At 47.2% G+C, this 12,768-nt stretch overlaps 1 protein-coding gene across 3 annotated transcripts in view; it reads left to right on the forward strand.

Annotated features, from left to right (window-relative positions):
* Nucleotides 1–12,768, forward strand: part of PALM2AKAP2 (PALM2 and AKAP2 fusion) — a 371,023-nt gene that overhangs the window by 78,620 nt on the left and 279,635 nt on the right. For all 3 annotated transcript variants that reach the window (XM_075560292.1, XM_075560293.1, XM_075560291.1), the window contains exon 2: nucleotides 2,560–2,640. In XM_075560292.1, coding sequence (XP_075416407.1) covers nucleotides 2,560–2,640 — 81 coding nt within the window. The remainder of the gene's footprint in view (nucleotides 1–2,559; nucleotides 2,641–12,768) is intronic.

Genomic DNA, 12,768 nt, shown 5'->3' on the forward strand with positions numbered 1-12,768 from the left:
CCCCACTCGCCGAGGGTGGATGTAACATCTCCCAAAGGTGCGGCGAGATCATTTAAATCCAAATATCAGCTGGCTATGACCCTCGGGTCACATATGGCCCACCACTAACAATCTAACGACCTACACAATGTTTTATTAGAACACAGCCCTGCTCTTTCACTTACGTAAGGCTGCTTTTGCACCACAAAGAAGACATGTCTTACAAAACCGAAAAGGTTTACTATTGGCCCCTTACGGGGAAAGTTTGTCAAACCCTGTCAACCCATTGTCTATCCAGTGCCATCTCCCACATCCTCCTCTTCCTTATATCCTACATGATGGGGCATCGCTGCCAGGACAATGTCCTAACTGCTGGTCTGCTAGTCAAGGCCCCTCTGGATGTGGTCCCAGCCGGTTTTCACTGTTATTGTTGTTGTTTCAATGCAACTACAGTGAGTTACTTGCTTTGTTGGTTTCTCACCTATTTTTAAAAATGTATGTATTGTAGTGAAAAATACACACATCCACCAATATAATGTTGGTGTTGTAAATCAATCTGATGATCTTGATGGCATTTTTCACATGTTGCTGCCACTGTTGCTATGCTTTTGCCAAATACTCCGGCACCATGAATGCAAACTCATACTTCCAAGCAAGAAATGCTTGCCAAATACTCCACCACCACTAATATAAACTACTTCCAAGCAAAATGTGCTCGCTTCCCTCCTCTCCCCTGCTTCTTGAGGTACCTCTGAGATGCTGGCCAGGGGATCGTTCCCAGGGAGCCTTATGCTTTCCATCTCCTTGTGTATATTAAGGGCTTTGAGAAGTTGGTGGAAAATTGGAATTAAAAGATAATGGAATTTTTCCACAGGCTTTTTGAAGGCCCTTCATATTAGGATTAAGTAACATTTACTCAAGATCTTCTGGAAATGATAAATGCCTAAACTATTCACACTATTGGAAGGGAGATTCTATCCCTGACATGATTATTATGTTTCAGTGGTTTAACATAATAAAAAACCATTTCTCAAAAGCCTGTGCCTTGCATAGAAAAAGACTTGGCTATCACACAAATTATTCTTATATCGATCTGAATCGCCGTGGCACCATCACGTCCCCAGCGACACAGCAACTGCATAATAAAAATAATAATAAAAGCTTCTGTTCACAACCGAGCTCAGGCTCCGGGTTTGGTCATTGCGGTTCAAGAACCTCCCTGGGATTTGGCTGTCGCGCTGTGAAATACCACGGTGTCTAGTCTAACAAGTGCTCCCTGCATCTGCAAGGAAAGAAAAGCCGCCCCAGCCGTGTCTCAGAAAACCCCTCCTGTGTAATTTGGAACCCGAACAAGAACCGTCTAGCTATCATTAATGACAGCCCTTTCCTTCTTTGTTAAACGGATCCAATCCACATGATGGTTCTGGTCTCCGTTAGCGAAGTATGGCAAAGTCATGTATGACGCACACGCTAGTGGGAAGGCGACAGTGGTGTGACGACAAGTGAACGAGCTCTTAACGCCGGCCTCTCGGCATTATCTCGAAGTTCACATGCGGCAGTCAGAATAACAGCAAGTGACATGCCTTCCTGCGTACTCTGTGCCAGGCATGCTCTAGGCCCTTTGCACGCATCTTCCCATTTAGTCCTGATCATATGGTGGAACCCCAAACCACTGTCTTGGCGTCCAGTGACAGAGGAGCACCCTGCCAGAGCAGAATGCCCCTAGGCTTTCCAAGGCTGTAACTTTGCTGCCTCGTCGGTCTCCCAGGGAGCTGCTGGCTGCTTCTCCCGGTGAGCTTAGCAGCGAGCTCTTAGCCCCCTGCTCCTGGTCCAGCCGGGGTCGGCGCCACTGTGACCTCCACTTGTTGTAAGGGGACAGTTGAGACACAGGGCGGTCACGAGAACTTACGGAAGGTCGGGATGTGGAGCCAAGCAGACCAGCTTCAGGCATCCGATTCACTGTCTCCTCACCAAGTCCCCGCTCATGACCTGCCACCGCAGGGCGAGTTTCAGTCAAGACACCCCCCACCCTCTCTCTCTGAAGATGCGATTGTTGACTACGGTCCATTGGGCGGGGGCTGGGGGGGTCCTATGAAATTGGAAATGACCTTCCATTGTGTGGTCGGTGTGGATTTTCAGGGAAGAAATCTCACCCCAGCAGTCCCCGCACCTTATGTTATCACAGGTGTCGTGTGTAGCAACCACTGTCTTTTTAAATGAGGCAGTTTTTATTCTTTGTCACCAAATGAACACTGCACAGAACATGGCTGTGGGTGTGTGTGTGCATGTGCGTGTGTGTGTGTGTGTGGCCTGCCTGTTCTGCTGGACGTCTGCGCGGCAGCTTGGCCAAGTGAGGAAGGTTCCCCCCACGCCCGGAGCCCCCAGCAGACAGCCGCCTGCCTGCAGCGCACCCTGCGACGACGGAGGGGAAGGTGACAGCGCACCCAGCATCTCTGCAAGTGTCTGTACAGATGTGTGCTGCTGCCGCCGCCACCGCCGCCGCTCCGCTCCCTGCTCGAACATTCCTGGAGCCAACACCCACCCACTCTCACAGCCTCTCTCTCTCTCTCTCTTTTCAAGGAAAAAAGAAAGCGGCAGACTGAGATAGAGGGCAAGCGGCGGCAGCTGGACGAGCAGATACTGCTGCTGCAGCACTCCAAGGTAAGCGGCAGCGCCCACCAACCTGGCCGCTCCGCCAGCCCAGCACCCCCGGGATGCCGAGCATTGTTCCAGCCTGGCCGGCTGGCCGTGTGCTCCCACTGGGCAAGCGGACGGGTGGGGAGTGGGGCTTGCAGGTGGCATGTGGTGGTTACAGATAGCAACGGGGCGCGGCAGGGGCAGGCTGAGGGCCCCGGTCCAGGGCAGGGTGCGGGTGAGGGTGCTCGGAGGCTTCAGCAGCATCTGTTGACGATGGGTGCGCTTGTCTTTGCACCGTTGTGGAAACAGCAGTGTGTTCTCTCTTGATAAGGAGCAGAGGGACGTAGAAACGGCTGGGTCTGGTAACAGAAGGCCACTCAGTCTTCCTGGCCCTCTTTTTAGGTTATTTCTTCCTGAACAGTTTTGGAAGGGTTCTGGTAGAACAAGCAGCTGGCTTGGGGCAGCATTTAAATGATGTGACCGGGTTGGGTCTTTTCCATTGCATTGCACCCCGTGTGTGTGTGTGTGTGTGTGTGTGTGTGTGAGAGAGAGAGAGAGAGAGAGAGAGAGAGAGAGAGAGAGCGAGAGAGAGAGAGAGAGAACTATTTGTTCCTTGCTTCTTTAAGACAGAATGCACTTAGGCATCATCATTGATTACAGCCCAGGAGAAAGCTCTGGTGTGTCAGGAAGACACCACTGGTTGCTGAACGCTGCTTTCTTCCGGCTCAGCGAATGCTGTGACCACAGTCAAGGTCTAGCCCGGGGGCTGCTCCTGTCTTTGGCAGCTCCTGGGCGTCTTGAAGGAAAACCTTGTGCTGCTCACTCACTGCAAGTTGCTACAGCGTCATAAGTGCAGAATTGCGTGACACCGGGGACAGGGTGGGGCGGGGGCACTGACTTCTGGGATGGTGCTAGGGAGGGATTATTGGGATTTTTTTTTAAAGCCAGGTGAGCCTTTCTCGTGGGATTTTCTATTCTTCTCTCAAAAAGAGGCATGTGCTAAATATAGCCCTACAATTAGAATCACCAGGCCAGTCACTGATTTCAAATAGCAGCATGACCTCTATCTGTTTAGCACATTGGTTAACTTTAACCAGAGAAATGAGAAGAATCCATTAAAAGGAAGAAAAGCAATCTGACGCTGAGAGGAATGCCCGTTTCTCTCTCTTCCTGGTTCCGTTCCATGTATGGACCTTTCTTTGTAGGAGCTGGGGCTCTTTGCTTATGACATTCCCACTGCAATCGAGGGCAAAAAATGTATATCCTCTTCTTACAGGGCTAGAGGGTTAAAAACGCTCTGACATGGAGCAAATGGTTCAAGGTCAATCTGGTCAGAGTTGGATCTCTATCTCAAAGTACAGTTGATTGACTCTTTGTAAGGTGTACCCAAATGTGCTGAATCCTCTGACTTCTGGGTTCAAGGTGAATGCTTTAATAAGAAGATGGAGAGAATGGGAGAGGCTGCTTTGACTCATCGGCCCTTCTTGTCTTCTCCTCGTCTTTCACTTTAAACTCCGTGTGGTTACTCCTTGAATCGAAACTGAGACAATGCACATCTGTCTGAAGGCCAAATCTTCATTGTCCTCCTAATCAGACCAGAGCCCAGAGGAGTTCCTTCCTGATGCCCAGCACAGTGTTAAACCATCCTGTTCGTATGAAATACATTCAGTTTACATTTATGAATGCATCCACCCATCCATCTATACACCCATCCGTCCATCCATCCATCCATCATCCATTCATCCATCCATCCATCCATCCGTCCGTCCATCCATCCATCCATCCATCCACTCATCCATCCATCCATCCATCCATCCATCCATCCATCCATTCATCCATCCATCCATCCATGCAATCAGCAGAAGCAACAGTAAAAGGGCTGCTAGTATTGCTTGGGGAACAGGATATAAGGTAGCTCCTGATGCTCAGGTGGCAATAAGATTGGCTCTTCAAGAGAACAGCCAGAATTCTCGCTGAGATAAAATTGCTGTGTCTACGAGGAACAAGGTCCATGAAGCAAATCTAATTTAATAAATGGAGACCAGTGGATTGTAATTTTTCTCTCTCTGGAGAAGCCTGTATGGACAGAATGAGGGTGGATTGTTAAGCTTAAACAACAGAAAATCAGAGCTCAAAGATTTCGAGGGCGGCAGGGTCTGTCTGATACTGCCCCAAAGAAAGACTTCATTTCTGCGAGGTGCCAAGTGTCAGTGCCCTAGCGAGCTGGGGTCTGACATAAGGAAGGGAGCGGTACGCAGACCTCTGGGCGAAACTTCCCTCATGACTCTGCCTTTCTTTGTCCTTTGTCTCGTAAGGAAAATGATCGCTCAGGCACCCAAAAGTGATAAGCTCCACTGGAAAGTAGGTGACTCTTGCCTGAGCTTGGATAGTGCAGCTGACCTTCCCTGTTGGCCATTCAGTTTCCAGGTTAGTGGCCTCGCCCCTGGTTGTGGACAATGCACTGAGGCTCTAGCTCCTTGGCGAACCTCTGCATGGAAGGTTCACCAGATTCTTCCTGGCATCAGGGCCTCCAACTGATCTTCTTGTTCACCTTCAATGGGAGTCATCATTTTTTGTTTTGACTTAGTGCCTAATAAACACCCGAAGGAGCCCTGGTGGCGCTGTCAGGTAAGCGTTGGGCACCTAAGCACAAGGATGGCAGTTCAAACCCACGTGCCACTGTGTGGGGGCAGGATGAAGTTAGCTACTCAAGTCAACATATAAAAAGCCCTGCCGACCCTCTCTAGGGTTGCTCTGAGGTGGAATTGATTTGGTGGCAGTGGATCGGTGGGAATCTGTGCCTGGAATTCCTAGATGGTGGAATCAGTTAACACTCTCAGCAGCTAACCGAAAGGTCGGGAGTGCGAGTCCACCTAGAGGTGTCTTAGAAGAAAGACTTGACCATCTACTTCCCCCAAAACATCTGTTCTTAAAAATCCAAAGGAACACAATTCTGCTCTGACACACATGGGGTGGGGGTCATGAATGAGAGTCAACACAATGGCAACAGGTTTGCTTCGTGCCTGACACGCTAAGCACATGCCTTCCAATAGCAAAATATGATTCCCAGTTGACAGGTGAGGTGGTCACGCAGCTTTCCTACCCGTGAGGGAACCAACACTGCCCATGTTCTCGCCACGACACTGCTTTCTACAAAATGTGTCTTTGGGCTAGTTTGTCTAGAGATAGGACATCTTGATTATTTCGTACTGCTTTCACGGTGGGTGGTGTTAATAAGCCATTTTCTCAGGTCACGAGACTAGAAGTCTGAATTCAGGGCCCTGGCTCTAGGGGAAGTCTTTCTCTGTTGGCCCTATAGGAGACTCCTTTTCTCTTCCTTTAAAAAAAAATCATTTTATTGGAGATTCATACAACTCTTATCACAATCCATACATACATCAATTGTGTAAAGCAAATTTGTACATTCGTTGCCCTCATATTCTCAAAACATTTGCTCTCCACTTAAGCCCCTGGCATCAGCTCCTCATTTTTCCTCCTCCCTCTCCGCTCCCCAGTCCCTCATGAACCCTTGATCATTTGTAAATTATTAAAATTTTGTCATGTCTTACACTCTCCAACGTCTCCCTTCACCCACTTTTCTGTTGTTCATCCCCCAGGGAGGAGGTTATATATAGATCCTTGTAATCGGTTCTCCCTTTCCACCCCACCTTCCCTCAACAACTCCTTTTCTCTTCTGCTCCTGAGCGATCGTCGTAGGGCTTGACATGTGGCGTCCCATGTCACTTTCTGCATTTAATCTCTTGTATATCTCAAAAGAGATCGATTGGACTCATGATGCATCCCACAGTGATCTCACCTCTTTAACCCTCTTTGACATAAACACTTCCCGTTCCTAAACGGGAGGTAGCCACAGGCATACCAACATTCCGACTCAGAGGGACTCTGTGTACAGGTGCCAAGGCTGTAAACCTTTACAGGGGCAGACAGCTTCATCTTTCTCCCAAGGAGTGGCAAATGGGTTTGAACCCCTGACCTCAAGGTTAGCAGCCAACAGCACCACCAGAGAGTACTCTATAACCACAGGCATGGGGGTTAGGAATTACGGCACATATTTCATGGGGAAACAGATGCTGGTTACCATCGCCACTAAATATGTTCTCGTAGACTCCAGAACATTTCACCCTGTGGGAGGTGGGGGAAAGGAAGTGGTGTTAATCAACACAGGGACAAAGGAACAACAAGTGATCCAAAATTGATGGTGAGGAGGATGTCAGAGGCCTGTTAGGGATTGATCAAGGGCAATGTAAACTAGAGGAATTGCTGAAATCCAAATAAAGGCTGAGCATGATAGTGGGACAAGAGGAAAGGAAATAGAAAAAAGAACTGGGAGGCAAAGGGCATGTATAGAGGTCTAAACACAGGTATGTACATGTGTAAATATATTTATATATGATGATGGGGAACTAGATCTATGTGCCTATATTTATAGGTTTAGTATTAAGGTAGGAAATGGACATTGGGCCTCCACTCAAGTACTCCCTCAATGCAAGAACACTTTGTTCTATTAAACCAGCATCCCATCATGCATACCTTCCCAACACAATCGCTGAAGACAAATGTGTGCATAAGCAAATGTGGTGAAGAAAGCTGATGGCACCCAGCTATCAAAAGACATAGCGTCTGGGGTCTTAAAGGCTTTCAGGTAAACAAGCAGCCATCTAGCTCAGAAGCAACAACTCCCACATGGAAGAAGCAAACCAACCTGTGTGATCATGAGGTGTCGAAGGGATAAGGTATCAGGCATCAAAGAACCAAAAAAATCATATGATTGTGAATGAGCGGGAGTGCGGGGGGTAGGGGGTACCCAAAGCCCATCTGTGGGCAACTGAACATCCCCTTACAGAAGGGTCGCGGGGAGGAGATGAGCCAGTTAGGGAGCAGTGTAGCAATGATGAAACATACAACTTCCCTCTAGTTCCTAAATGCTTCCTCCCCTCCATCCCCCCACTACCATGATCCCAATTCTACCTTACAAACCTGGCTAGACCAGGGGATGTACACTGGTGCAGATAGAAAGTGGAAACACGGGGAATTCAGGACAGATGATCCCTTCAGGACCTATGGTGAGAGTGGTGATACCAGGAGGGTGGAGGGAGGGTGGGTTGGAAAGGGGGAACCAATTACAAGGATCTACATATAACCTCCTCCCTAGGGGATTGATAAAAGAAAAGTGGGTGAAGGGAGATGTCAGACAGTGTAAGATATGACAAAATAAGAATAATTTATAAATTACCAAGGGTTCATTAAGGAGGGGGCCACGGCGGGAGGGGGGAAATGAGGAGCTGATACCAAGTGCTCAAGTAGAAAGCAAATGTTTTGAGAATGATGAGGGCAACAAATGTAAAAATGTCCTTGACACAATGGATGAATGTGTGGGTTGTGATAAGAGTTGTATGAGCCCCCAGTAAAGTGATTACAATTTTTTCATCTGCATAGACACATTAGAGTGACTATTGGTAGTCCCTTAAAGTATTACGAGATACATCAGTGATTAAATATTTATTTCACTAATTTCACAATACCAGCTGTTCTCTAGGAGGAAAAAGAATCCCAACTATTTTCAACACAAAGCTAAATGGAAATGCATCTGCGTTAGGTGTCATACTACTCGACTCTCCTTCTCATGATCAGATCATCTATGGACGCTTATTCTCCTCCAGCAAGGTGTGATGCAGGCAGTCGCTGGTCTTGTCAGAACAAATGAATAGAATGCATGCGTTTGCATATTGGCTTGCTATTTAAAATAGTTAGGAGTATGCACAGAATGGAATACCATTAGATGCTATGTGGGCTCCAGGCAAATTCGGTAATGCAGAGGAAGACCACAGCGTGAGCTACGGAGGGCTCACTGCTTCCACCACGGGTTTCGAGAACCCCAGGGAACTCTGCGGACCTGACCAAGTTAGGCTCAGACTTCTTCCCACCAGAGCATCAGCCATGCTCCGTATCTCGCATCTGTGATGTAAGAATTCATAGGAAATACTAAGAGATGGGGCCTGTGGGCAATTTTGGTAGCTGTATTATTTTACGTGGATTATAAAAGGAAGGAAGGTATGCTCATTACAAACACTAAGTTTAAAAGAAAAGGGAAATATAAAGAAAAAAACACAACCCATTTGGGTGGGTAAATCTCTCTATCCTCTTTTTCCCAGTATATTTCTTAAAATTAAGATCCGAAGCGTTTATTCACAGACCTCATCTGTCTGTGGATAAAATGAAATTATGTTCAGATGAACATCCAAATTGCATGAACCTTTATCTCTTTATTTTCTAATAGGTGTTCATGCAAATTCTCATACGAAAATGGATGACTCTCATGACATCCATCTAGGTCTCTTTTGTTTCCGGCCTTGGTGTCACCCGTGGAAAGAAGCCCTCCATTCCAAACACTTACTTCTGATTCCACGTCAATGCTTTGAACGCACCTGGGATGATTTTCCTGTAAGGGCTGAGGTAGAGCTATATAACTTTACTTTTCACTGATGGTGAACAGTTAGTCACAACAAGAGTTATTGATTAATTCACCCTTTTCCTGATGGATATGAATGCTGTCTTGTCACAAACCTCCTTCTTAGTTACACTCCAGTCTTCTTTTTGTATATGCTTCCTAGTCCATCACTCTTCCTGCCCGTCCCTATGCCAATGCGATTCTTACTTCATCCCCATGGGCCGTGTTTAAAATATATTGTAATATTTTCCAAGATGAGAGCCATCGCTATTCTTTTGATAAATAGTCTTGGCTTTTTAGTCCTTGGGGAAAATTCTTTATAGTTATTGTTTTCATAATGTGACTTGTGATAATGTGAACTCGAAAAAGAAGAAATCATCCAGCAATTGTATTAATGCAGAAGACACTGACTTTCAGATTCCCTTTTCTCCCTTGGTGGAATTCCCCAAGATGTGTCTGCCTTCATGGCTGTTCCCAGGACCAGCCCAGAGTAGGTGTGTAGTAGCAGGCAGTGTGGAGCGAATTCCTTTGATGCTGCCGGTTTGTGAAGGTTTGTATGACAAAGGCAGCACAGCCAGAATCACTTCTTCACTACATAAGCTGCCTTTGAATTATTTATTTAGGAGCAGGGCTCTCTGACTAGAGTTCTTGCAATCAGAGCTATGCCAGCTCTGAAGCCTGCGCTATCGTTCAAAGACGCCGGCCTTTACTTTGGGGAGGATGGAACGAAAACAAAGACTGACTCGTCACCCCGCAAGACATTTCTTGTCAACCCGCCCCCCCCCAGGATCGTTTGCTTAAAGCCCAACATTATCAGAAGCCTGGCTGCAAAGATATTACAGTGGTTTTTGCCATTATGAACCATTAGCATGAATTTTAGATTTCTCTGCATGATGAGTCGGTGTGGAAGGCCATGTTAAAATTTTGAAATATTGACTAGATAGACAAAATATATAACGGGAGCGTCATGTCTTATCCCCCCACCTCATCCCACCTTCCCTAGCCTTGCAAAAAGAGCTTGAGTAGGAGCTGATATTTTTGGTTTCTTCTATCAGAAACCTTAAGTCTGCTTCTCCTCTTACAGATTGAAGCATGTAATAAAATCACAAGATCAAACCAGGATTTTATGGGGAGTGACTGGGGAGGAAGGAGACAGAAGGGGATAGGGCAGGGACAGAGAGAACGAAGACACTCCATCTTGACTTTAATTCATTTCTTATTAGAAAAAAGAACTTAGCGAGATTCCAGTCATCATCCTACAACCCAGCCGGTGTTGACGTTAGCCAGATTCCAGGTGAATAAAAATGTAGAGACAGGAGAGCTAAACCAACCTATGAGTATAGTGGTGGCTGGGCGTGGGTCAAAAGGAAAGCAATGTCAAGGAATCCAGGAAGGATAAGAATGTTTGGAAACGGACTGTGGTAGCAATTGTATAACACTGCTGGATGTGATTGAACTTGGAATTATATGATATCTGTATTAACTCCCAAATTTTTAAACAATTAGAAAATTAAAAGAAGGGTCTATGAAAAATGTAAACACAAAAGTTAAATACTAAAAGAATAAGACAATATATGAATTAGGATTTTAACCTATGTTTTTCGGGGGACAACATTAAATCCATAGCAATATTCAAATTGATGTCTCCAACCACGATGAGCCCTGAAATCTAGACCCTTACTGTCCACGGCCTTCCTGCTGTTTCCAACGATGGTCGTCCTGTGCATTGCTACTGCTGCTGCTGCTGCTCCGTGCCCTGCAGTTCGTTTCCACGCACCGCGATCACATGGGACAGGAGAATTGCTCCATCGGATTTACAAGGCTGTAATCTGTAAGGGAGCACACAGCCAAATCTTTCTCCCGAAGAATTGCTTCCCCCAAAAAAAACTCAAAGCGCATGATCATCGAGTTGATTCTGACTTATAACAACCCTATAGCACAGGGTAGAACTGCCCCTGTGGATCTCCAAGATTGTAACTCTTTGCCAGAGTAGAAAGTCTCGTTGTTCTCCTGGTGAGTGGTTGGTGATTTTGAACTTCTGATCTTGCGGTTAGCAACCCAATACACAACCCTTTCACCACCAGGGCTCAATTCAAGACCTTTTGGTTACCAACCAAGCACTTACCTATTTCACCCTAGACCTCCTTTCTCTCTCTCTCTGTTTTCTTCCCTCCATGAAGTTAATTCCAACTCATCACGACCCAACAGAACTGGATAGAACAGCCCCTGTGGGTTTCAGGAGTGTAATTCTTCATGAGAGTAGAAAGCCTCATCTTTCTCCCTCACGGTGGCCCGTGCTTTTGAACTCCACCCTTACAGTTAGCAGCCCAACGTGTAATCCACTATACCACCAAGCCACCTTTAATTCCACCTTTTCTCTCACTCTCACAAGTCGTGTGGCCGCCACCTCAGACATCATCTGTGTGTTCTGTTTTGTTTTACATCCTCTGTCCCGCACACCTTGCAAAGGCTGCTAGGACTTGTATTCGAGGCCTCCCATTTGCGATTTGTTTTCTTCCTGCCCTGCTTCCCACAAACTGACAAAGCTGCAGCATTCTGGTCCCCACCTTGCTTCAGCTTCCCTGTGTTCTTTCCCACACCCTCTCCTCCATTATGATCTCCCCATGTGGGCCTTTTTCCTAGTCTTCAAACTTTGGCTCTTCCAGACTGTCGAAGGTGTCGTTCCTTCGACCTGGAACATTCCTCCTTGAATCTCAGGGCAGTTGGCCCCCTCACCTGTTTGAGACCTCAGCTCCAATGTGTTCAGAGAGACCTCTCCCACCTACCTTCTATCTGCTCTTTCACACAGTCCCGTTCATCTCCTGCCAGGCATATATCTTCATATAGCATCATCTTGTTCCTTCATTTATTGGAACTAGAGACTTGCCTGTCTTCCACATCTGTGTCTCCAGGGCCCAAATGGATGGGGACGTCACTGTCCCTAAGAGGAACGACAGGTTTGCAAGCAGGTGATCTGTGGAGTGTGGTCAGCCGACTGGGAAGCTCAGGCGTTTAGGTAGATTAATACTGTGCCCCTCAAAAATGTGGTCCTCAAGGCCAGTGGCATCAAAGCCAACATCACTCGGGAGCCTGTGAAAATTCAGATGCTCCGTTCCTACCGCAGACTTGAGTAGCCCGGCTGATGCCATGGTTATATAAGCACTTGGAAGCGAGTCAAAGGGTTGGTGGTTGCGACCCGCCAGCCTCTCTGTGAGAGGAGGGTCTGGTGCTGTGCTCCCAGGAAGACTACAGCCCCGGAATGTCGACACGTCTGTGACACAGAGGTCCTTAACACCACATCTCATGTCTTTTACTGTTAGAGCCTCTCTTCCTGCTAGAGATATTTTGGGTAAAGTCCTAGCTTATCAACAGACAAGGGCGAGCAAGACTGACCTGGCGCTAAGTCAGCCCGAAATGGGTTGGGCAGAGCCGTGCAGGAGGCACTGCGTGTAGCGCAGAGGAGGCTGTGAGGATCCCTGGCTGCAGAGTATTCCTGCCAGGGCCAAGGAGACCAGCACTCTCTGTGGCAGCCTTTTCAGAAGGGCCGCACACCAGCGCTAGGACTGCCAGGGTGATCAGTCTCCCGTTATCTGGAAGAGGTGGATTGGGATTTTTTCCTTTCCCTTCTTACTACTTTGAATCAGGTTCAGGCCTTTCGTGTTAGCACATGAAGCACCCTGAAA

Source organism: Tenrec ecaudatus, chromosome 10 (genome assembly GCF_050624435.1).
Source record: "Tenrec ecaudatus isolate mTenEca1 chromosome 10, mTenEca1.hap1, whole genome shotgun sequence".
Classification (NCBI taxonomy): domain Eukaryota; kingdom Metazoa; phylum Chordata; class Mammalia; order Afrosoricida; family Tenrecidae; genus Tenrec; species Tenrec ecaudatus.